Source organism: Lepisosteus platostomus, chromosome 11, assembly GCF_059453375.1.
Source record: "Lepisosteus platostomus isolate fLepPlt1 chromosome 11, fLepPlt1.hap1, whole genome shotgun sequence".
Lineage (NCBI taxonomy): Eukaryota > Metazoa > Chordata > Actinopteri > Semionotiformes > Lepisosteidae > Lepisosteus > Lepisosteus platostomus.
This window is the reverse complement of record NC_142621.1, coordinates 3136096-3161345: the sequence shown is the minus strand read 5'-3', so window position 1 is coordinate 3161345 and position 25250 is coordinate 3136096. Positions and strand designations below refer to the sequence as shown.

The window sequence follows — 25250 nt, the reverse complement described above, 5'->3', positions numbered from 1 at the left end:
TGTGCTTAAAATAGTTTAATACAGGCTGTAAAAATGTAGTATGACAATACTGTTCTTGGTGAACATGATCAAGGATGAACAAATGGGATCATTAAGATACATGGTTAACATTTTAAATAATCTACGTACGACTCTATTCAAAGACAGTTCATCACACAGTATGGCTACGAGAACATATTACACTTCATGGAGAAAAAGCTTTGAGCATAGAAAAACATATCTTAAGGGTTTCCCCCACCCCCCACCCACCCAAACAACAGCTCTCAAATGCTTCACTTGAAATTGGTCAATATAGTAGAATACAAACAAGCTTACACTCTGATATGTGCTCAGTTAATGGTTTTGGATTGCTTATACGGGCTGCCTCTGTCCTGGAGTCAGCATCTAAAGACACCAGTTTCCCTTCTCACAGCCTGCATCTCTTAATGCAGGAACAGATAGTAGCTGTTTCCTGGGCTCAACACTTCTAATGAGGACTTTTTCAATCTAAGTGCATTGTGGCTTCAGAAGAGCCATTTTAGCTGTGCCCCAAAAACCCAGTATTCAAACATTGGGAGCAAAATGAATGCAAAAGCAAATTTTTTTAACACAAGAACCCTCTTAAATAACATATATATATACACACACACACGTCTTGACATCTTGAGTTTTTAACAAGATTGTAATTGCAACAGGCTACTCAAAAAACACCATGTTCTCAAAATAATCATCAAACTTAAATTAGAGTAATTTCATTAAATGCTGTAGATTACAAGGCTGTAATGAACCCACAGGAAAGCAACAGATGCCCATGAAACTTAAGGCTGGGCTTTTTCAAACTAATATTAACAGAGAAAAATAAGACTAGTCAGTAAGCTCTAAAGCACCAGCAAAAAAGTCTGGCCTTTGCATGAATTTACTTAAAGAGAACAAAAAAAAACTTTTTTCTTACAACTAAACGGTTTAATTTTTTTGATTCAATGTATTGCGTGGCTGAAGGCCAGAAGCACCACCTCACTGCTTGGAAACAAACTTCAGAACTGAAACGTAATGCTACTAATAAGGTTAATGGCCTACACTTCAAGTGAGCTCAAGAATGCAGTCAACCTTCAACTGGTTTAGATCTGCATAGAGAACAAGCTTGTTATTAAAATGGCACTTCTGTTACACCAAATGTTGGCAGAAACAGCACCCCTGAAATGTGAAAAATAAACAGCATGCAACATTTTATGAAGCAAAAAACAAAGCCCTGTTGTATGGAGTTCCACCATTGAGAAATGTCCCAGCTACTGACCCTGGAGTTATACCTATGGTATAGGGCAAGCTGTTGTCCCACACAGAACAGGCTGTATGGCAGCTCCTGTCACTGCAAGCCTCCACTGATGTGTCCAGGTTTTGGATGGATGTCAAACACAAGGAAAGGTGAATCACCTTGAAGACAAAAGTATCATCTCAGCTCTTTTAAAAAAAGACGGTGAAATAGATTAAGTTGATGCAGGCTGCACTCACTGCAGGTCAAGGACACGGTACTGTTTTATTTCCAAGCTGTCCACGTTTTTTTTTTTTCCCCCAGAGTTCAGAAAAACGCAAAGTCAATAACTTAAGGTTTAGAGGGTGGCTGTCCCTAGTTTTCTCTTCGGCGCGTCCCCAGTGTGTTACTGGGTGTGGGCTGGAGCGCAGAGGCCAGCTCACTCCATGATGGCCCGGTAGACCACAGGCTCAATATAGTCACCACGGTACCTGGAGTTAATCACCCGCTGCCTCTTGGACTCTTGCTTAACCTCCTTCTCCGTGAAGATCCCATCAAAGCGCATGTCTGACGCCACCGACTACGTGAAAACAACACAAGAACAATCAGAAAACTCATCATAAACATCAGCACTGCACCTTTCTCCAAAAGCCAGCTCCTGGTTTTCAATAACTGGCTTCACTGTTGTCCTGCAGGCTTCCGACTCACTCCTAGTCAATCATCATTTATCGTCCATTACCACAATAATGGTAATGGGGTGCAAGCAGGCCGAGGCAACACAGTTTTATTACAATTCAGGGTCGCAGGGGTGCCGGGGCCCCATCCCCACAAGCCACACAATATCACCACTTTTTAATTTTAAAACAATAGGTTAAATAGTTTAGAAAACAAAGCCAGGAGGTCACGTCGCTAGCTCACACACAGGGGGGTGGCGCACTAGTGGCTGAGCTCTCTTGAGGGCGGGGCTGGGAGAGTCAGAGAGCCCCGCTGCCCCCTGTGCACTCGCAGGAATGCGGTGCCGTCGGCGAGGGGCGGCTACCACACCAATCAGCGAGCAGCCTCCTGTATCAGGGGGATGAGACGGGTCGGAGGAGTCTGCCTTTACTTCCTCATTTCCCCGTGTGCATTTGTGGGGTTCACATCCACGACCAGAGACGTGAAAGAACACGTGGGCGTACACGACAAAAAAAAATTGATGACTTTAAATATTCCCTGCTTCGGTCCCCACATGGATGGGCAACAACACCTTTGTGACTTGGTAGAAATAGGGCTTCCGTAAATCATCATGAAACAATACCGATGCCAATAAACGGTGCTCACCCAAGTTGCGTTTACCTGAAACAAGCCGAAAACACTTTCTTAAACAAACAACAAAGTTACGCAAATTAAAGCTTTTGGATGCGTGTCTTCTGCTTCGCTGTGGAAATCGTTTTGTAGGCAGCTGTTCCCCGTCATCTCCTCGGTCTCTGTAACGAGCTGCTTCGTTTGAGCCCCCCCCCCCCCCCCCGCCGCGGCGTTCAGATTCGTCGAAGACCCTCGACTAAACACCCTACGGGCGCTCGACACTGTAGCCCCGATTCCAGGGAGCCGACGGGAAAGAGCAGGCGGCTCACCAGCCTGGACCGGACTCTCTTGGGCAGCTCCTCGTCGAGAGTGTAGACGTCGTCCCTCTTGGCCGTGAGCTGCGACCCGTCCTCAAACTCCACCTGCCGCGGAGAAGAAAGAGGAGTCGAATGAAGCTTTTTTTTCCTTCCCGCTGAAGAAAAACGAACTCTCCGCTGCTTCTTTGCTCTTAAGCCTTAACACACATGAAACAAGGATACAGACTGAGATACCCACAAAACACTTACCAGTGACCACGCTATTAATACACACCTCCCCAATATAAAAACACACATTCTAAAACAGAAGTGGACGTTCGTTCGGTGCCAACCCTCTCTTGGACAGCCCCGTCTCACCTGGTACATCTGGATGACGTGGGCGGCCACGAACCTGGCTCCATAAACCAGGCCATCCGTCCACCGGACTTGCACCACCTCCCCCTCCGCGGGCGGGCCCAGCTGCAGGCAGTCTCGGCTCTGGGGGGGGGGGGGGGGGGACAGCGAGACGAGGTCACCGTCAACACCACCCACCCGGCGCGGGCGGTCGAGGCGCGAGGCCGAGAGCTCCCCACTCACCACTATGTCTTCCGGGAAGAGGTTGTCGCTGAAGGAGCCGTCGTCGAAGTTGACCTCGTAAAAGGTCTCTTTGGTCAGCCTCACCACCTCGCACTGGTAGTAGCGGCCGTTTTTGTGCTTGCAGATCACCTTCTGTCCCACGCAGAGCTCCCGCAAGACTGCCTTGTTGCGCTGTGGAAATGCAGAGGGCAAAGCACTGAGTGCTGGCAGATGTTCTCCTAAATGTTTTTTTTTAATTGACAAGTGTTAACAGCTTGTCCGTTATGCATTTGGAAGTGCCAGGGCTGAGATTTTATGTCCGTACTCATTAGTAGCAATTCGTTTATTACCAGGTAACTGACACCCACCCTCTCGGGGCTGCCCTACCTCTGTGTGAATGGGACCCTTGTGGCGGTAACAGGTGATGAAGACCACGAAGGGCCAGTCGTCGGGCTGCATCAGGACCCCCGCGGCCTGCGCGCAGGTGGCGTGGAAGGAGGTGGGGCAGCGGCCGTGCGAGCACTGCACACAGCACCCCGCCGTCTTCTTCATCCGCTTCTTGCAGTAGAAGCACTTCTGCAGGGAACAGCAGCAGCACAAGCGGGCCTCCGTTACCAATGTCTCAGGGTGAACCGGACGGGCAGGAGTGGAAAAACCTGCATGCAAGACGCCCACAATCCTCTGGGGAGAGGTTAAGGGGGCACGCGCCCGCTTCACCGCGGGGTTCGTCGTCGTGGAGAAATACACTGGCTGTGCAAAACATTCGGAACTTAAAATTAAACTTAAAATCCAGTGAAATTAAACGGGAACGCGGCACAGAAGCACTTCAAGATCTTAAAAGACAAGAGACGTGAATGGCGATGTTGTGTGGGCCCCTCTAGCAGTGAATTCGCCAAGTAGGTGGAAAAGCATAGACTCTCATGATTTGGCCAGTCAGTGCATTATAAAACCAACATCTGCTGTGCAGGTGGCAGGTCTATTCTCGTCCACGATTCACATATTGACACACTGTGAATTTACCTGGAACAACACGTCCAGCTTTATGCTGCTCAATAGTGTTGTTACAATGGAAAGATTGTTGCAGAAAGACACGTGTACACGGCACATATTGACTCTATGCACCCCTCCCTCTGCTCCACTGAATTTTCGTTTCAAGAGAAACGAACCGATGGATCACGTAGTCAGAATACTAAAGAGCCGTTGTGTCCACAAGGCTGTTGTCCCAAAGCGCTATTTGATCTTGGCGACAAGAACAGCACAGACGAGCCTGTGCAGCGAAGACGCAGGGAACCAAGAGCGCCGCTCCCGACAGTACGGGCTCTCGGTCCACCTCTTCACGGGCCACGCAGGACGCCGCCGCGAATTAAACGCCAACGACCGCGCAGGCGGGCCCCTTTCGCTCACCAGTTTGAACCTCTGCAGGGGTATCCCGCTAAGGTCGACCGGGCTGCGCTCCGCAATGTTCACGAACCGGGCCTCCAGCACGGCCACCGCACACAGGACGTGCACCCACCTGGAGGGAAGACGAGCCAACGGGGACAAACCGAATTACTCGACCATAATTACTCGATATTTCTTTTAAATAACGTGACATTGTCACAATGCTTTGCATTCACCGTAAATGCAAGTTTGAATTACCCGGCTGCCAAGGTTTATAAAAACTTTTGGCGTGGAAGGTCGAAACCACGCCTTCTGGAGAGCTGAGCAGATTGCTTTGACCGTACAGTTGTATATTTGGAAACAATAGGACACCCCAGACAATTACGCTAAAACAAACCGAATGAAGGTTTTCAAGTCTACATTCCTGAAACACTACACTTATTCCATACTTGTTCACGTGTCTTGAACGGCACATCAAAAACACTGCTGTTCAAGGCCGACAGTTGTAAAAAGTGCAAAGTTCCAGCCCCCTTTCCAGCTCGGGTGTCAGCTCCCAGTCCCTCATTACAAAGGGGGCAAATGAGATTTGGGACTTGGCAGCGTCCAAAAAAAAACGCCAGCTTTTCCGATTGAAGGCTCCGGGGCAGGAAGAGGGCTTGGGGAAGAAGAGAGCGCTTACTTGTCATTGTTTGCTCTCCGCAGGGCTCCTCCCCTCAGTGGGCACAGGCAGCAGCTCTGCAGAGGGAGCACACACGTGAGGCATCAGCAGAAACACAGGAACACGCATGTGCTGCCCTACGAAGAGCAGGCAGGTGTATTCCGACAAACTGATCCGTGCAGGTTTGAGACCTCTCTTACAGAAGGATGGCCCTGCACAAGGCTAGAGATTCTTTTTATATCTCAAAACTAACGGCAGGAATAACATCTGCCTAACAAACAATACAGAAGAAGAAAGGCTTGCGCAGCTGAAATCTCTGGTGGTATTGTGCTGTGTTATGGTTATATTATAATCGAGGGCACTGACCTATTTCAGTGACTCGCATTAAAAAAAAAAAGAAACTGTCATGAAAATGCTGCCAGTTTCTAACATCAAGGAGTGTCTTCTATTTATATCACTGCCGAGCTAAACAGTACTGGCTTTTTTCCCCCAGGGATGACAACTGTGTTTTCAATTGCCTTCATATGCTACCCTGTGCTCTACTTTTTCGTAGTTTTAGGTATTTAAACGCAAACTAACAGAACTGATGTCTGCGAACATGAAAAAAAAAGCCTGGCATTAAAATCAGACATTTACTAAAGTCATTGTGATACAATGTGTCCCTCTAGTGGCCACACTGACTGCTAGCTCGACATAATCGATGGATCTCGAGGAACAGCATGCAGTACTGGTCACTGCTGTGCCTGAAGCTTTACTTTTGATGCCTGTTCTCTTACATTTCAGCTTCTGGGCCTCTTTGACGTAAAGGATTAAAAAAAAAAAAAAAGCCAGGTCACAATTATGCCGAACATTTATATTTCCATCCATCCATTTTCCAACCGCTTTATCCCATACGGCAAAGCTGCGCGAGAGCTGGAGCCTATCCCAGCAAGCACTGGGAGCAAGGCAGGGTACACCCTGGATGGGACACCAGTCCACTGCAGGGCAGACACAAACACACACAAACAGGGCCAGCTTTCCCAGAAGCAGGACAGCACCCCAGGAACTGACCAAAAGGCCCCAGCACTGCGAGGCAGAAACGTTACCACCCACTGCACCGCCATGCCACCCACATTCCCTCTGGAAAAGCTTTGCTTTACCACGGGTGGGGCCGGACACGGGAAACGTTACCTCTGCCTCAGCGTTCGCTTCACACCGCGAGCACTTCCAGTCATCAGTCACCTTCTCAGGAGCCACACCGTAACAGCCTGTTGCGCGAGACAAAGCAGTTATTTCCCGCAGCACGGCAGAAAAGAGTATTCAAAGAGGGCAGAGAGTGAGCCCTTCAGCTAATTGGTGGTGTGCAGCTTATTGATCGGTCGCAAAAAGAAGCCGCAGGGGACAGGCTGAGGCTGGAATGCGGGCAGGGGGACAAGTCCTGGGAGTTTACTGGTACAAAAGCAAGAAGCGGTAAAGGTACAGAATGAAATTAGAAAAATAAACTGCGATTCTCAGAAGCCTCCCCTGCAGTAGCCCATCCTCCAATGAGCCGAAATGGTTTTTAGGCTGCCGGTCGCGCGTCCCTCTTCTCGCGGGTCTTCGGGAGCGTCGCGCACGCTGCCTTGCCCGGGGAGCTGGACAGAAAAGCGAAGCGGGAGGCGTCGGAAAAGACCCAAGAGGCGCCGGAGGGCTTACTAGTGTGAACCCGCACGCAGCACTGCGCGCAGCTGACGAGCAGGCTGGTCCCGTCCTCCTCCAGGTACGGGGCGGAGAAGCGCACCTCCGTGTTGTCCTCGGTAGCGGTGAAACACATCTCCGGGATCAGAGGCTTCGTCCGCAGCTGCCCCTCCGCGTCCTCCTCGGGGCTCCGGACGGCGCCGCTGCACTCGGACTGCACACATGGGACACGCGTCAGCACTGCAGTCTTCGAGACAACGGGAACGAGAAGGCCCCGACTTGGCCCTTGAACCACGAGAGCTCGGGGCCACTCTAGGGCAGATGTCTCCTGGGCCATCTTGTTTTAATTCCCCAGTGACAGGCGTGAAGATAACCCTACACCAACTAGGCAGAAACTGCAAAAGCGAGAAATCCACGCAGAAGAAACGAGAGCCGCTCTGTACGGGAAAGCGCCTGCGCTCAGCACGGCGTGAGGAGAGAATTTCCGCCGGCTACGCCAGCTGCTGCCGGGCCAACTTGCACGCACGCGGGTTGGGGCCGCGCGGCCAGGAAGCACCCGGCTGCGCGCGGACCAGCAGGGGGCGCCGTCCTGCTCACCTGCTGGTGCGTCTGGAACAGCATGCACACGGCACAGTAGGGGGCCTGCTGCCCCATGCGGAGGTTGTACTCCCGCTCGGCCTGCAGGTTGTGAGGCCTGTTCTGCCACAGGTGGGCCAGCGGCTTGGCCCACGGCTCGGCCTCCCCGGTCTCCTCGTCCGCGGGCCCCTGCTCCTGCAGCTCTGCGGGAAACCGGGAGAAAAGGCGTGGGGGAAAAGTCACAACCGAACGGCCGGACAGCTACCGCGCCCGGAAGCCCGCGCCGCCCCCCCCCGGCGCCCTGCGCTCACCCTCGTCGCTGAAGCAGTCCCTGATCAGCGGGTGGTGGCGGGGGAGTTTGCTGAGAGGCTGCCGTTTGCTTTTCAGCGTCCTGCTTTCGGGGCCCTCTCCCAGCACCTGGCAACGCACAGAAGGTTAAACACGGGGAGCCACGGGGAGCCACTCGCCCACGAATAAAAACAATTGTCGATAGGGTGACGCAAAGGGTGGCAGGAAGTATCATTAAAGTCGCCTCCCATCCCCTGAATTCTCAGTGTGCAAAGCTTGTGACGTTTCAGAGTCCCTAGAGCTGTTGGAATATGTATAAAAGGTCCCTTATCTCCCATACTCCCCACGAGTAATGTCATGCTAGATGTTAATGATATTTTATTTGCTGGACCAGGTACTGGCAACTATGATCAGTTCCAGTCTATGCTTCTGCATGTCTGCTATGTCGCTCTTCCTTGATGCTCGTTGATGGACTGTATGTTGTGTATTCGACTTCGCTGGATTGTAAGTCATGGGGGAGGCCCAAGACAAATGTCCACCTGCCGTGCAGACCACGACGCTCATCTGATCTAATCTGGTGCCCGTATCCACAGGAGGTGGGAACAAACCTGCTCGGCCTGCCCCGCCAGCGCCTCCTCGCCCACGCCCGTCTCCGTGTCGCCCCGGTCTCCTCTGGCGTAGCTGTGGACCTGCAGAGCCTCAGCGGGGCTCAGAGTCCTCTGGAGGGCCGGCGGGCCTGGGTCCGAGCTGGGGCTGGACCGCGGGGAACCCCAGACCGGGGAAGCGGAACCGACGTCGGTCCCGCCCTGCGCCCCCCCGGCGGTGCCGATCCCGGGAGCGGGCGGGGGCGCGGCCTGCTCGCCCCGACTTCCACACGCGTCCGGGTCACAGCGCCCTGGAAGACCCAGAGCGAAACAGATCGAGTGCCACCCTCCTTCGCTTGGAGAACTGCACCCGTGGCCTTAGTCGTTCTCCCAGCCTCACCTCGGCTAGCGCTTGTGGAATCTGTAAGGTGCCACGGCTTGTTGCAGAAAGCATCTTCGATAAGCGAGGAACGAGGGCTTTGGATTGAATTTAAGAATGCAACCTGGGACTGCACGACATGAAACTACACTAGCAGAACGACACAGATTAAACCCCCCCCCCTAGGAAACTATTACTACAGAAAAATACCTGAATAGTAGGAGCACAGAGGTTTTTCTCAAGTTAACATAAAACTAGAAGTTTTGAACATTATCTCCAACACCCCCAGTATTTTTGTGAAGCCCAACTCTCAGCCCAGTGCTGGGCAGTCAGGACCCCGAGCATTAAGCACTACTGAGCAGACAGACCCTCGGGAATCCCAAGCACTGCAGCAGCAGGCCCTGCCATTGCGAAGAATAAGGAAGCTACCTTGCTCTTGCAGGCTGGATCCTTCCCTGCAGCCCACCACTGTCTGGCAGTCCAGCTCTGCTGCCAGCTTCACTTTCTTCTCCGGGACGTCCACTTCATACTGCTCATCCGAAAACTCCTCCTTGGTGAGCACCTCTTCTGGGACCTCCAGACAAACCCGATGTCTCTTGGTGCCTATTCTCTGCTTGGAAACACTATGGTGAAAGGCAAAAATAAACAAGCAAATTAATTAAGACATCATCACGCTTCACGCACTCTTTGGGTCCAAATTGACAATGCTGATTAATTCAGCCTGACTACATCTTACACCAGTGTGCCATTCTGAAAGACTCTTTTGATAGGGTAAATACAACAAAACGTGAGGCAGGAAAAGCAAAATCAATTTGCAGGGGCACATGGAACTATCTGGCCAATAGTTGAACTGGAAAACAATTCCTCTCGAGCAAAAGGGGAAGGATTTTCAGGAGGTGCCCCCAACACCTCCCTCGACTAGATTCCCGCACTCCGCAAGACCAGCAATCTCAACGAGTTTAAAGCAAAGCTCTCGGGAGCAAGTCCTGCCTTTCAGGCGCCCACCTCCTCTTCTCCTCCTCCTCCTCCTCCTCCGCGTCCTGCACATGCTCGCCGCCGTCTGGGCTCGCCGGCACCTCCGTCTCGAAGCCCCCCTTCCCCTCCCGCAGGAACTCGGCCGCCTCCGGCGTGGGCTTCGAGTGGTCGATGACAGAGTTGTCCTTGCCCGCCTTCCACTGCCTGTAGCGCTCTGGCTGGAATTTGCGCACGAACACGTCCATGGAGATCTTCACCATGTCCTTCCGGCAGGAGCACTGTGGGATGGGAAGGGGTATGAGCAGCAGGAGAGGGAGACGACACTGGCACCTCCCCGCCGACTTGCTGCTCTGAACCTCAGTACTAGAGGAAAACTTCAAAACAGGAACAAAGCCCCACCAACGTCCAAGTAAAGCTGACGGGACAATTCAGAAAGAAATTCTCAAAAAATAAACACTTAAATGAACAAGTAAAGGTTTATTCCATGCTGAAAAGAGAACAAGAGAAACACCTAAAAAAAGTGTCACGCCTCAAGACACAGCCAAAATGTCGCGTTTCTTTTCTTCTCTTTCCAGCATGTAATAAACCTCGACTTGCTCCTTTGCAGCCAATGTACACTGACGGGGCTATCTACTGGAATTTCTTAAGCTCTTAAATGTTTGCCTGGCATGAACTGTGCACGGCCTTTTGCTTAGCTCGTATCTTTAGCTTTTGTTTCACCAAAAACGTAAAATGCGCAAAAGCCAAGCAGTTGTAGGAACTTATCCTCATGTGCAAAATAACGCCCTCTCTACATCTATAATCGTACTCAGTCGCACACGTGTTCATGTAACAAGGGATCTGTGCAATGAATAAGGTCCGATGTGATACTCAAGTGTCTCATACCAGTATTGCTTGCTTTCCATACTCAATCCACCGGTGAGTGGCAAAATTTGTGGACTCTGCACAGTTAAAGCCATGGTTGAACCCAGCATGATAACCATATGGGAACGTAACCATGAACTCTCCTGCTTCCTGAGTAATCTGAAAGGAAAACAACAAGCTCAGCCATTTGTTCGTTAAAACACGAAATACATAAAAGATCTGCAACACCACCGCTAAAAAAATATTTTCAAGTGGAGGGTTTGTTCTCGGACTGATACCTTTTCGAATGGGATGCCGTATTTTTTCAGGATGGAAGGCGAAATCAAGGTCATTTTGTGACGAAGGAAAGCTTCACAATTCTGGGAGCTTCCAGGAAAGAAACCTTCACCGAGAGACCAAATAAAAAGACACCGAATAAGCCAAGCCAGCTGTTCACATGTGATTATTCGTGAACATTTGTCTTGGAACACTCATACTTTGCACATATACACAAAATGACAAACACAGACTAAAGGCACCTTTTTTTTTCTGTCCAGTATGCCAATGAAAAAGAAAGAAACCTCAGTTGTGAAGACTGATTTTTGCAACTTACCTTTAGCAAGACGTTCCAGTCTCTTTCCATGTTCAGGTGGGATACAATACCTGCGGATAGAAAAACAGTGAAATTTCGGATCACTAAGGCTCTCTCCTACCACACTGCAGCTTATCCTCTGGATCGCTGCTGCCTTATCCTGGGTCTGGGTACCTCTGGGGCCCCTCGGGATCTCAAGCAGAGCTGGCAGAGACTGGGAATTCAGTTTCACAATGAACCATGAAGCAGGAGCCACAGGCTCCTCTCTAAGGGCTGTGGCTGTAGCCGAAAACCCTGGCTTCTGTCAAGAATCAGCTGGATGGGATCCCTGGATCAGCGAGACCCCAACTACCAACAGGGCCTCGCGGACCCAACAGCCTCCTCTCGTCCGTTAGCCTTCTCAAACACCGCGGGAGGCAGCTGGAAAGGGCTGCGCGGCCGAAGGGTCGTTTCCGTCCTCCTCCTGCCCTCGCTTTCCCTTGCGGAATTAACCTCCGGTTTCTCCCCTGCAGCTCTCTCAGGCCGGCACCGGCTGCCTGCCCGCGCTCAGAGCTTTTGGGGACGGCACTGCCGCCGAGCACGACGCCTCACCAGGACTTGGGCTCCCCGAAGTGCAGGTAGTTGATGCTGTAGAGGTCCATGTCCTCCGTGTGCCAGGCAAAGGTGGTCTTCCACATGCCGAAGTACAGGTATGGGGTGTTCACCCCCTCGATGGTGATCCCGCTCTCCGTCTCCACCGTGTCCAGGATGGTGTTCAGGTGGCCGATGTTCCACTCGGTTACATCCTGCAACCACCCCAGCGAAGGACGTTAACCAAGACCCAGGGAGAATGCCCATTTTGGGGGGGAAAACAACAACAACAACAACAACAACAAAAAAACAAGGCACAGTGGTTCAGAGGCTCAGGATCTGTGCCTGTGGCTGGAAGGTTGCCGGTTCGTATCCCGCGGCCGGCAGAGGAATCCTACTCCGTTGGGCCCCTGAGCAAGGCCCTTCACCCCAGCTGCTCCATATAAACGGCTGACCCTGCGCTCTGACCCCCAGCTTCTCTCCCTGTCTGTGTGTCTCCTGCAGAGCAAGCTGGGGTCCGCGAAATGACGAATTCCCCAATGCAAGAGATTGTATACGGCCAATTCAGGTGATCTGATCTTATTTGTTTTGACTTATTTGCCTGTGACACTCACTCACGGTGAAGGAGGGGAGCTCCCAGCAATCAGGCACAGTGCCCAGCATCGTAACTCTCAATCGCCACCCCAGAGGGCCGCTCGCTCTTCCCGACCCTCCGAGACTAGCAGGGGAACCTGAACTCTCATCACTCACTGGGTCGTACAGCGTCCCGTTCACGTCCGCGCCGTAGATGGGCGGGTTGAAGGTCAGGTTCTTCCAGTACTTCCTCTCAAGTTCCTCGAAGTCTGCGTAGCGTGGATTGCAGAACCTGCAACACAAAGCCACCATACCGATGCACGGCTTTGGAAACTCTGGTTTTGGTGATAGAGCGCCATCTATTGGTCCACCACCACCACCACCACCTGCAGCAACAACTTGTTCTTGTGGGAGATCTGCCACCCCCAGTACTGGCCAGGCCCTTGCAGAGCACATGATTCTGAGATGCAGTCAAGCTGCCAAATAGCAATGCTGTTGAATATCTATTGGTGATGTAGGGAAACAGATCGGATTTAGTAAATTTTCCACCTTAAAGTAGGCACAGGCCTGCAGAACAGCTCCTGCACAGCCTGGGCGACAGCGCCAACACACTCATACCGCAGTCAGGGGGCAAAGTATTGATCACGCTCCAGCAGATGGAAGCAGGGAACCTCCTATACTTACTTGTCGCTGTTCGCAATCTTGCGAAACTCCCGCACGGTCATGGGCTTCTTCTGGATGTTGTACTGGGTGAAGAGGCCAGACTGCCCCGTCACCACCTGCTGGATGGGAGCTGGGATCACCAGTTCGTCTATGTCATCATAGCTCCTCCTGGGCTTCCAGTCCTTGGGTGGAACAATCTGCATCGATCCAAAGAGGTTTTATTTTGTAAACAAAAGGCAGGTCACATGCCAATCGCTCATGTATGTTGACTGAAAATATAAACCTTCGTAAAGCTAAAAAAAAACCCTGCTGAACATGCAGCGATTACCTTGGCCAGCCCAGCTTTGTGAGCGCCATGAGACTCGATGTAGGCGATGTAGCGACTGAAGTTCCTGAACTCCTCCTTGGTCGGGTAGAAGGTCATGATCCTGTTGCCAGGATTGAGGGTCGCCGAGTCGGAGGTCATTCTTGCAGAGCGGCAGCTTCCTTTACAAGTCAGGACAAAAACAAAAACAACTTCTAGATTGCTTCATGATGGGCGCACAGGCTAGTGTCCGTGCTGCTGCCTCGTAAAATTATATAATAGAAATCAGTTTCTAACAATGCTTGCAAACAGGTGTTTGGCCACAGATTGCATGTTAAAACGAAAACAAGGGAGTGTTTTAAATGTTACGAAGGAGCAAAGCTACCTGTCTTAACAACATTCACAGTAAAATATTTGTGAGGACCTTCGCAGTTTTCCACGTTACTCATTACCGCCCTCAGCTGTCCAGCCTGTGGTACTTCTCTTCCTGCACTCTTTGCGTTCGCTCTGTAGGGGTTTTTGAACAATAAATGGGCGATACCCCCGCATTGTCCCCACCGCTGACCCTAACCTCTCGGTGCTAACAGACAGGCGGAGCCAAACACACACGTTATCCGCCCACCACCCACAACTGGGGGGGGCTTCTGCGTCTGAAGCAGGCTGGAGCAAGAGTTGTCACAGCCGAAGGAAGCTGTCCGGACAGGACACGATAACGTTACGGTCTGCAGTCAAAGTACACTGCTTCAGTCCTCAGCGAACCAAAGTCTGCACATCTCTTCACTTCAAAACAAACAAAAAAGGAGCATGCATTTCAGGACATTTCGCCACCCCAATAAAAAAACAAGAAATGTAAAGTTTATCCGACTCCCCGGCCGCTGCTTCTGTCATCAGAAAAGTCCATAATTAATTGACCAACAGCTGACACTCCATGCAGTGCGAGTTCTGGCCCCGTCCCGTCAGCGGGCCCCTCGCACAGGGTCGCAGGAAACAGCCTCGGGTCGCGGGCGGGTCCAGACGGGTCCAGACGGCCCGTTCCCGTGTCCCCAGCATTGTCCCCCCGAGCTGCGCGGCCCGCTCCCGCCCTCCGCGCCGGATTGGACCGCGCCCCGGCCGGAACCCCCGCAGCCGCGCAGCTGATTGGCTGTGCCCCCGCCCGTCCAGCGGGGTTCCCTCCCCCCCACGGCTGCTGAGCCCCCACTCTCCGCGCAGGGAACACGGGACCGAGAGGGAGAGAAACGGGCTCCGGCGACTCGTCTGCGCCCGTGTGCAGGACGAGCGTTGGGAAGGAGGGCCGACGCGTCCCCCCACCCCCCCCAGCCACCCCGGAAGCTCACTCCCCCCTCCTCCTCCCGAGAAACACAGCCGCGCACGTCAGCACGTACAGTACCACCAGCTCCCCCAGCATAAGGAAATATGGCAGAGCGATTAAGCCTGCTGCTAAAGCCTTTTCGGGAGGGCGCAAAACCGAGGCGAAACTCCGAGGGAAGGCGGCAGCAGCCGGCGGCGACCGCAAGGGCGGGTCGGGCGCCCACTCACGTTCCCTGTCAGAAATCCCCGGCGGCCGCGGCGGGCCCCCCGTGTCCAGGCAGAGATGGGACTATAGCTTCCTCGCTCGGAGAGAGAACCGCGTCCACCATTACTCCCCCGGTGCGCAGGCGCAGTGTGCGTTTGTTTACCACGGCCGGGGGGAGGCCGGCCGCGGGCCGCCCGCAGCCAATCAGGGGGCTGCGTCGCGCCGTGGCCACGCCCACGGGCGCCATGTGGGAGACGCCGAGCTCCGGCTACCAGCTGATCCACCGCTGAGGGGGAACGGACCCAAGTTGGGACAGCGGCTCCTGACTGGACTCCCGTTATTAATGTGGACCCATAGTACGAGTTTCTCGGTACTTTGTTTTGTTTTGTTTTTATTTTTTGCACCCAGCCTCTCCAAACTGTATTTCATCGAGCGATAAAAAGAAGTGAATTAATGTCGAAACAGCCCCTTCTGCGGAATTACAAGGCATGTATTTCTCCCGTGTCACCCTCTGGAGTTCTAGTTAACAGTTAATGGGTTTTCAATCGCCTGACCAACACTCTTCTTGAACACGCTGTTTCATATTCATTTTAATTTTTTTTTTAAAAGGCGAAAAAACTTTTTACTACATCTTGAACAAGCGGCCAAGACCAAAACAAGACACTACAGCTGCAGTTTCTTCCATTCCCAGCCCACTGTCTGACACCAGCTTCATTTTTCTTAAGCTAAACTGCCGAGACTGGTGTTATACTTGGAGGCAGCCGACAGCCACTTCTCAGATTCGACCACCGTGCAACTATTGACGGTGCTGAAAATACACTTCTGAGACAGAAACCTTGGTTTCACTTTTGATTCTGGGTTATGCCTGGACAGTGTCTGCTGAAAAGCACCCATAAATAAAACGGCACTGTTATGACTTGGAACACCGTTGCTGTCATTCAGGTGTCTGATCCAGTTTGTAAACTGCTTCTGCCACTTCAGAGGCACGGGGGAGCCAGAGTGTCTCCCAGCAAGCAATGCGCGCAAGGCGGGGTACACTCTGGACGGGACGCAAACACACTCACAACAGGTGCAGTTTCCCCCAGACGCCCATTAACCTACCAGCGTGTCTTCGGACTGAGGGAGGAAAGCCGAGCTAACACGGTGAGAACACACAAACTCAATGCTAACCGCGGCCGTAATGTCTGACCTGTTTGTGCAAATTAATTAGCTCTGCCTCAGACGCGCAATTAAGTCCAAACCTTCCCGGTGGGAACATCGAGTTTCAAGTTGGTGACGTGTGGTGCTGAAATACCGGACAAAAGGAATACCATGCGTCGTTTCAAGGTGAATTAATACATCTCCCCCGACCCCCGTACTTTGCAGTTTTCCAAATACCGTTTTACACTCAGGTTTGCTCTGTTGCTACGCAACAGTGTTTGCAGGGCCGTTCAAAAATGGCGCTCGCCTACAGTTCAAACAAAACATCCTCCGGACCCGGCAGGTAAACTCTGCCGCTGGTATTTGCGTCGCTTAAGTACGTCTTTACAGATGGCGCCGTGACAACTTAGGACCCGCTCTGTCGTGACCCGCAACGGGACGCTCGCTGTCGGTCATTGGAAATACAGGCCCGTACCCTCACACACAGCTGGCCTGCTCTCGCAGTGCGTTTAATGTCCTCCGTGGGGGGTGAACAAGAAAGTTGGTTTTACGCCCCCCAGTGAATTGCATTTCACTTTAAGCACCCCTTCGCCCAGAATGGAGTAACAGCGCCTTCAGTGGCCTTGGTTACTGTACAGAGAAGAGAACAACACTTCGACTGTGGAGCCTTCTTCGGGTGTCACAGGCTCCACAGCCGAAACGTTGTGTTCTCTTCTGTTTTTCAGCAGGGAATCAACCTGCTACTTCTTCCTTTGCAGCTGACGCAGCTGCCCACCTGAACCACATACTTCAATATACCTTAACCTCGCTTAGCTCTGCATGCACAGGTGACTACTGCTCCTCTTCTGTGCGTATAAGACACGTTCGTGCATTTGCAACCGCATTTCTTCCGAGCCTATCTTCACTCTCCGCTCATCTCTGTAAGTGTATGTGGACACTTTTCCCAACTGTTTCCGCCCTGCGAGCGCTTTAAACTTTAAAGTTTCGAAGGCTTGCGGTCGGGGGGGTGTGGGCGTGGGCGTGGGCAGCGACCAATCAGCGCCGGGCCTGAGAGCGTGGCACGCCATGGGCTGCGTGCGCCGCAGCACATACACACGAGCGCGGGGGCGACTCGCGCTGCGGCCGGACCCGCTGTCCAGCTCGGAGGCGCGTCCGACACACGTTGCAATGTCCCCCGTGTGCCTTTGGGTGTGCAGCAGGGTCTGTCCCCCTTCCCCCCCAGTGCAAGCAGCTGACTGTGTGCAGGGTATTGATCAGTGCGTTTCTCTGCATGGGCCTTTGCACTTCAAATGCAAGAGCTGGGGGATCTGGTTTTACTTGCGCGGAACAACAACAGTAGTTCAAATATCCTGCACATCCTTGAGATCAGCTCAGATCTGTGTGAACGCAGAAGGCATTTTTATTCTGCAAGATGCGCCCAGTTCATCTCAAACAGAAGAACAAAACACAGCAGGTCTGTTCACCGGCAGCACTTTCTTGGTGTAGAAGAGATGTCTGATTTTCAGTTTGGATGTTAAAGGCCAGAACTGAAATATTTGAATCGTGAAACAATTTCACAGACCGTAATGCCCACATGGGGGGTGTTATAATGGAGATGAGGTACACTGTATGCAAGTTTTAGGTCTGCAAATAAACTACATAATTTGCCCCTGTGCCTGGCTTTAGGTGCTGGGATTTAGTGGGAAACCTAAACTGTTTATAAGAGACATATAGACATATTCATAAATAGGGCTGGTAATACGAATGTTGGAGCTGATTGTGTTTTAAAAATGCTTCCCTCACACCCTTTAAACATCCGAAATTAGTTCTTTGGATCCTTTTAGCTACTGAACTGAAGAGCTAATTTTGACACTTTAATGAAGAAATAAAAAGTAGAGCAACACAAGCGACGTTTTGAGGAAAACACCAATTAAAATTTCAACATTATTTTTATGAAATGTGATAACTGTGCACACAACATCTACGACTTCACTAATCTGGTTTGATAAATAAAGAGGTTTAATTAGGATTAATTAATCGTGCTGTAAGAATACTCGGCTCTGTGCGTTCTTTGGAGAGATTGCTCTAATTAGAGGAGAGATGACATTAAACAGGAGCCCGCAGTCCTGGCATTTTCTCAACCCAGATAAAGAATTCACTAAAGAACAAAATCTTCCTCTTCCATTGCACAGAGAAGTAGAGAAGTGCCAAAATGTTTTTTTTTATATAACTTTGATTAAATTCAGTTACTATTTCTGCATTTACGAAGTATTTAACAGTGCTGTGGAGGATGGACTACACAGATTTGTATCTTCAGAGGATAAAGCTGACTACAGACTCGTGTTCAGAACACGGTAATGGGGTATTATAATTTTGTGGTGCAGCATTTGACTTGTTCATTAGGAGGCTTATACAACCTTCAATCATGAACATTTTGGCTTTACTCTGCCCGTCGCAGTCTGTGCTGTTTCTAGCTAGACATTTACAGGTTTTTGGACATGCGGTTGCAAATGCATATACTTGTCTTAAAGTAGTCATCTGTGCATGCAGAGCTAAGCGAGCTGAAGTGCCCTTTGAGGTATATTTAAGTATGTAAAGGAACCAGTAATGGGTTTATTCCCTGCTGAAAAGAGAAGAGAGCAAACACAACGTTTCGGCTGTGAAGCCTTCTCCAGGTGTCACCTGCAGCCAGGGATACTATGAGAAAGCTTAAAGCAGAATCGAGGCCGCCGCTGTCATCAGGCTTAACTTGATATCGCAGAGCGTTTTTTTTTTACCGCTTGCTCGTTCCGGCTACAGTCCGGGACTCTATCTCCAGGGGTGTGTTGCTGCCACCCTGTGGCCACTGCGAAGATGGCAGCCAGCCTGGATATTTCATGCTGAAATCCGCACAGTCAGGCTCACCCTGATCTGGTCTCGGCGGCCATGGAGTCTCTCTCCTGGGAAGCAGTTCACGATTTCTGTACTGTCCCTTGACACCGATTAGATGCAGGTGGTCCTGCAGCCAGCACTGCAGACTCACAGCTCCAGGCCTCTGTGTTTAATAGTTTAGCTCTGGCTGGGGTCCCCTGTGTGTGTGAAGGTTGCCTGGTTTCTCTGGGGTCACGTTTTCATGCATTGGGCGGCCAGTGGCCGTGGTGTCCCCAATAATCCAGAAAGCTCTCTTGCTGTTCTCTTCTGTGCACATCTGTGCCTATGGGTGTGTATGGCCAGGACATGGCTGGTTAGCTTATTATGGGCTGTTGGCAATCCCCATGGTGCGTGTGGCTTGCAGATGGGCCAGCCTGGCAGGTTGCAGCTGATTTCTCGGGGTGGGGAAGTCTGTAGCAGGGTGACAGGGCTTCAGAGTGTCACCAGCCCCACTAGACAGTGGCCATAGCACATACACCTCAAGCCCATAGAGACTATGGCAGTGGCTCCAAAGGTTTCTGTACCAGAGAACAGCCCCCCAAGTTCCTCCTGCCTGGAGGACTGGTCAGGCCTCAAATTGCTCAAAGCAAGAATCCAATTCAATCGGTTACATGACTCAAGAATACAGCAGGGGCTGGTGCTGGGCATTGGACCGAGGTCCGAGAAGCATGGGGGAGCTGTCTTCCTGTATAGCCAGCACACTTTGAAAACTCAGTGAGAAAAAAGCTAGTTCAGTTCTTCAGTTCTTCACAAAAGATAAAAAGACAAAGGTGTATCGTGTAAACTGTGGTTATTTCTGTATTCTCTTCCCAAGTCTGATAAAAACATTAAAAATGCACACCCATGAAGTTCAATAACACAGCAGCTGAAAATCAAGCTGCATTACCTTCCTCACCTCAATAATTCAGCTTATTATAGTGGCTCTTGGCAACTGTGCAGTCTATTTTTTCCACAGCTCTTTAATTGTAAAATGGCAAAGGTGACAATTACTGCTGCCTAGGGAGAAGAGATATTAAGAGGCTCTGTTCAATACACAATACAGGTCACAATACTTTTCTTTCTGCTCTCTGAACGCATTTCGACCTTTAATAGGAGCCATTATGCCCAGCCTTTTATTTCTTGCGTGTTTTTTTTTGTTCCTGGCACATTCCTGTCTGCTAGGAAACTGGAGGCTTTGATTGTTAAATCCCACAGGGCTTGCAGGAAAGCATTTCAAACGGTAACTGTGCTTCAGATTTAAATCAGATAGCAGCGACCGGGGAAAGTGCATCGTTCCCCTCAGTCTGATCAGATCTGGACAGGTAGCCAGCTAATGGATCAGATTCCTAAGGCACGGGGAGCAGACAACAGGCAGGAATAAACACATCCGAAAGAATAAGACAAGATCACTTTATTGGCCACACACAATCTCTTGTTGATTTTTGCATCGTTGAGAATGTATTTCCAAATGCTTTTTTTCCCCCCCTAGGACACTTGGAGCCTGAGCACACACTGGAGTGTTGAGGGCCGGTGCTACGTTGAGTGGGCAGAGGAAGAGAGGAGTGGGGCACCTTGATCTCCAGCCCTTCCCAGCAGTTCAGTCAGGGAGGCATACAGTAACTGCACAGCATAACCGAGATGAGGTTCAAGGTAAAAAAATCTAAAATTAACGATAATTAGTTTTCAGAAATGTAGGTCTTCAGTCTCGTGCATGTCTCACAAAATACTTTGCGATCTTTTAGTTTGTATACTGCATCCCAGTGTATACAGTAAATAATTAACACAGACGCCACCCTGACTTGCTCACCGTCAGGGGTCTATAGGCTGGAGGGAAAGGCTTTCAGCTGGTTGTACAGAAGACATGCTGATCATGGGGCTTTTTGCTGAATGAAGGTCAAGAAAAGTAAAGGGACAGAGTGAAGTGTGTCTTCCGTGGTCATTATTGGTCCCTAGGAACAGCCTGAAAAATGGAATTAACAATCAGGTGCATGTAAGATGTTCTACCGGTCCTCTGCTGTCGGGGCAGTGGTGTTGAGCCGTCGTCAGGGTCCTGGAAATGCAAGTGGGAGGTTGTGGGTTCAAAGCCCAGGTGAGATACTGTGTCTTTGAACAAGGTACTTCACCAGAACTGGCCCAGAAAGACCCAGCTGAAAAAAAAGGCACAAAAAGGCACAGGTCACTTCTGATAAAGAGGGTCAGCCACACAAACTCTCCATCCATCCACTTTCTAACTGCTTCATCCAGTTCAGGGTTCCGGGAGGAGCTGGAGCCTTTCCTGGCAAGCAATGGGCTCAAGTCGGGATACAAAATACAGGATCCAAATCAACTAACTAGAAATACATTAGTAATTACAGCATTACTAGGCCACAAACTTGATGCGCTATTACTAGTTATATTAAAAAACTGAACAAAACTACCTTACTTGATAACTGCCAGCTGTTTGAATTTTGAAATTTAGAGCCTGACAAGAGAAAAGACATGGAACTGGTGATGAGGGCTGTCCCACAGCTTGCGGTGTGTTGCAGGACTGTAAGACAAAGGGGAAAAAACAAACTCAATGTTGTACTTACCTTTTTATGTTCCTAGCGTACAACACGGAAAAAAAATAGAATGGGGAAAATGGTATCTGCAGATATTTGGGTGAATGATCGATTTGTAAACTGCAGCTAATCCTCAGTGTCATATACCCGGTTTAACAGTCAAAGCCACATTCCAACTCCGGTCCCAAATTTAAAGCCTTTCCACAGTGCCCCCTTGTGGACTGGAGGGGAGCTGTGCTCCCCATCCCTTCGGTAACATCAAATTGTTTTAAAAGCAATTACCCAAAACTTACACAGTATTATTATTTTAAAGAATGTTTTGCTTTTAATGTATTTTTGTTTTTGGTGTAATGTGGTATTTATTGGAGACAATGTGTAGAGAGGAGCAGGAGACCTTTAATTTGGGTCCTACAGTAATGAGAACTGGCAAGCAATGCAATAAAGAACAGGAGTTCCTTCACTTGCAGGATCTTAGGAAAACATACAATTTGTTTTTACGCAGGCCAAAGGTATGGCTGACATGCAGAAGCTATGTGCAGCTTCTGCAGAAGAGTGGGCTCTTTGTCAGTCATCATGTTTTCCTTCCCTACTGGATTCTCTTACTCCTCTGCGCATTAATGGTCAGTACCACTCACACCCCCATCAGCAACTGCCTGGCGTATTTAGACTCCTAAGGTAAGATTTGAGCTCTAGGTTTCTGGGGATTTTCTGTGTCTTGTTAAGCTGGCATAAGGTCAGCTGTCAGCACAGAGAAACAGATGAATGAATGGGGATGACATCTTAAGACACAAGGCCATTCGGCAAAATACAGAAAAGCAGAAGCCCTGGGAACAGCAAATGGGAAAGGAAATATTCTTCTACATACAGGGGAGGGAAGAGGTCAGTTTGGGACGTCTCTGAGGCCTACCCAGAGCTGCATAAGGAGGCAGAAGACAGAAGCTAAATCTGTCCACAGCAGTGAGCAGTGTATTGGTTGCTGTTTTGTGCCACAGTATTACTCATGCTTCTACAATACAGATGACCAAAAATGGCCAAGAGACTGGCTGAGCTGTTCCTTCTTCTCCTGGGTTTGGCAACTGACAGGCAATTGGTCACACCTGCTTGGTGTATAGGTATGAACAGCAGGATCAGCCTGTGTTCTCTTTGCAAGTGTCCCCCACCCCAGAAGTTAGTAGGGGGATAAGGAGACATGGACACCAGGGGAGAAACATTTGGTAAAAACAGAAGACAGCATCACAATGTTTAACATGTAAACAACAGCCACAAATCCATGAATAATCAATGACACCAGAATCAAAATCGTGAATGAATGCAGAGCAGAAAAATCAGCTTTCCAACCAATTACACACAGAGCTTCAATGGGACAAAACATGCCAAATGGATTGTGTAAAACCCAATTATTCAACTTTATTAACATCAAGGTTTTTGCAACATTTTTTTTTATTAACAAATAGAAAACAGACTGTGTATACAACAGATTTAACCCCTACAGCACTATGCATACACAAGGTAAAAATGAACGCGTTGCCAACATTTCAGTCCCTCGTATCCAAATCATCTCGGCTCTTGGATTTTAGTCATTCGGAAATAAACACTTGATTAAATGCAGAAATCCTCCACCATCCATTTGTGCTGCTTCGCTATGTTTAAGAAGGTCATCTTCTCCGACTCGGTGAGAGCAATGATAATACAGTAGTTTTAACATTGTACCGTTAATACAGATTGAATAACAGAAGTCCTCTTGTTATGGGGTTTTCCCCCACAATGGTTTGTCAAGAAAATCTGGGATTATTTGCAAGTGGAATATTTAACAATAGTTGCTGCTTTTGCAGGATAGCAAGAACTGTATATATGTTTATATATATTTATATATATATTTATAAAAATAACAGCAGGCCAGTCCAAGGGAAAAAAAAGACACCTCTTGATCCCTGGAAGGTTCTTTGTTAATGTACAGTAGGTCTTGATTTCGAATGTCGGGACTTTTCGTGCCCCCTGGCAGAGAGCTTGCTCCCTTCGGTCTTGTGCTCTCCATCATTTTTGCACGGCTGTGGTTCACACGGATGTGTGCAAGGCCAGACTGGAGCCAGTGATGTTACAGCTCACTGGCTGGTGTGCGAAAAACAGGAATCTGTGAATTCCAAACGTTTCTCTTTCACTGTGTATAAAGGTCTTGAAGCAGTAGGGTTTCCTTTTTGAAAATCACATTAAACAGCTATTGAGAACAAAGCTAGAATCTGTACATGGCTGATTTTTTTAAAATTATTTACTTCCTAATGGGTTTATATAGTACCACTAACTCTGGTTTATAATTTCTTTTTTCCATTTTTATTTTTTTTTATAAAGTACCAGGAAGTGAAAAGGTTTATAAAAGTTCAACTCCCATTTCCGCTGGATAAGACCAATTATACACAAGGAAAATAAAAACAACAATAATAATATGATCATGGTAAAAAAAAAACATAAAATCAACAGCAGCTCAGAGAATAGTGGTTCTCTGGGATTAGTATTCAGGGACGTGCTTAAAATGCACATCCCTTATGCTAAAATAATCTACAAAAACTTTATAAAATAAAAAATAGTACCACTTATGGAATATAAGGTCCCATAGCATAGGCCTTTAAGACTCAGAAAATAATTACCAGTGTAAATGATTATACAAAATCTAAATAAACAATAATGAGAATGAGAATAAGAGTGTAAAAAAAAATCTTTGCTACCAGTAGCATATAAACAAAAGGGGAGGGATGTTATGTGCAGAGTAGAATCAGAAGAACGTTGTTAAAATCTCTGTCTAGGGTCTGAAAGCCCGCGAGGACCGCGACTGGGGGCTGGCCAGACGGACGGACTCCTGCTCGCGCCTCGTCCCTCCCCTCCTCTCGTCTCCTCTCCTCTCCCCTCTGGCAGCTTCTGGACACAATCGGGTGGGTGAATATGGCTCAGAAGGAACACTTCGTACTCCTGAATGGGCTTTCTTTTCTTTTCGTCATCGGTGGGCGGGGGGGGGGGGGGGGGGAGGTATCCAGGAGTAGTTATGTTGCATAGTGATCGAAACTCCCCAGATACTCCAGTGCAGCCCGGTAGCACAGCTGGTACTGGTCCTGATGAGAGAGGGACGTTGGGAAGAGAGGGTCAGAAAAGAGATCACCTTCCACGGGAGTATGCATCCTAAAGGCTCTTCCCGACACGTATGGTCGGCAGCGTCGGCTCGTGAATGTAAGGAAACGCAGCACAGTGTAGCAGCTGTAGGGTGGGGCGGCACACCTTTCACATGTACTGAACCAAGGAACATCTTTCACTGTCTGAAGACTTTGAGACTTTTAGTTCTTGCCTCACAAGGTGCAATGCAAGACCTGTGATTCAGTTTTGATTCTGAAGGCAGCCGTGTAACCCCCAACGTCTTCCAGTCTATTAAAGAGCCAGGCTGCACCCACAATGAAGGGAGACATGACTGGCCAGTCCCTTGCTGTGTGAAATGAGTTACGCTGGCAAAGAGCCTTTCTTAAAATGTGGTTAATAGTTCTGATGGTGAATACAACAGTTTTAAAATTTAAGTCAACATTCTCAGTCAGAAAGTATGACGCCATTAATTTCTGCGTAATATAAAAACACACATTTTCCCAAAGCAAGGGCCTCACGCTGGCTGGCCTGCCCTGCAGTACTGTACTGCTTGTTATTGTCACGTTCACGATGATATCACAGCTGGTAGAATAATCTGTTGATATAAGCTTCCATTAATACGTGGGCAAAGACATTGCAAGGTT

General features: G+C 49.6%; 3 protein-coding genes across 18 annotated transcripts in view; 1 reads left to right on the top strand and 2 right to left on the bottom strand.

The window, feature by feature from the left end:
• On the bottom strand, nt 1–17002 carry LOC148651765 (lysine-specific demethylase 4A-like). Of its 5 annotated transcripts, XM_088597870.1 has the most exons (23): nt 13811–14626; nt 13450–13607; nt 13143–13318; nt 12636–12750; nt 11907–12100; nt 11337–11386; nt 11023–11126; nt 10766–10903; nt 9911–10158; nt 9335–9528; nt 8551–8837; nt 7966–8071; nt 7676–7857; nt 7097–7292; nt 6593–6669; nt 5444–5499; nt 4789–4897; nt 3772–3960; nt 3406–3576; nt 3187–3306; nt 2842–2934; nt 1720–1808; nt 1–1410 (listed from the first exon to the last, which is right to left on the bottom strand). In XM_088597870.1, exons 1-23 carry the CDS (start codon nt 13872–13874, stop codon nt 1407–1409), a joined length of 3120 nt encoding a protein of 1039 aa, XP_088453996.1. In that variant the 5' UTR covers nt 13875–14626; the 3' UTR covers nt 1–1406. The 5 variants fall into 5 exon arrangements, with proteins under 5 accessions (XP_088453996.1, XP_088453998.1, XP_088453997.1 ...); XM_088597872.1 differs by lacking the exon at nt 13811–14626 and adding an exon at nt 16877–17002 and having other exon boundaries at nt 1–1808; XM_088597871.1 differs by lacking the exon at nt 13811–14626 and adding an exon at nt 14962–15096 and having other exon boundaries at nt 1–1808.
• On the top strand, nt 14354–24410 carry LOC148651764 (uncharacterized). Its single transcript, XM_088597594.1, has 4 exons — nt 14354–14534; nt 14617–15294; nt 20436–20596; nt 24285–24410. Exons 1-3 carry the CDS (start codon nt 14354–14356, stop codon nt 20468–20470), a joined length of 894 nt encoding a protein of 297 aa, XP_088453720.1. The 3' UTR covers nt 20471–20596; nt 24285–24410.
• Nucleotides 22869–25250, bottom strand: part of LOC148651763 (receptor-type tyrosine-protein phosphatase F) — a 222607-nt gene continuing 220225 nt past the window's right edge. For all 12 annotated transcript variants that reach the window (XM_088597854.1, XM_088597859.1, XM_088597861.1 and 9 more), the window contains one exon: nt 22869–24587. In XM_088597854.1, coding sequence (XP_088453980.1) covers nt 24519–24587 — 69 coding nt within the window. In that variant the 3' untranslated portion in view covers nt 22869–24518. The remainder of the gene's footprint in view (nt 24588–25250) is intronic.

Bases quoted from the DNA above. Each gene is read 5' to 3' on its own strand.
- LOC148651765 (XM_088597868.1), bottom strand. From the start codon at position 13,874: ATGAGTAACGTGGAAAACTGCGAAGGTCCTCACAAATATTTTACTGTG. The intron at 13,608-13,810 runs GTAGCTTTGCTC...TGACTTGTAAAG, and splicing joins TGTGAATGTTGTTAAGACAG to GAAGCTGCCGCTCTGCAAGA. The intron at 3,961-4,788 runs GTGAGCGAAAGG...TGTTCCCTGCAG, and splicing joins CCCTGCAGAGGTTCAAACTG to AAGTGCTTCTACTGCAAGAA.
- LOC148651764 (XM_088597594.1), top strand. From the start codon at position 14,354: ATGCAGTGCGAGTTCTGGCCCCGTCCCGTCAGCGGGCCCCTCGCACAG. The intron at 14,535-14,616 runs GCCGGAACCCCC...ACGGCTGCTGAG, and splicing joins CCGGATTGGACCGCGCCCCG to CCCCCACTCTCCGCGCAGGG. The intron at 15,295-20,435 runs GTACGAGTTTCT...TTCCCCCCCTAG, and splicing joins GTTATTAATGTGGACCCATA to GACACTTGGAGCCTGAGCAC.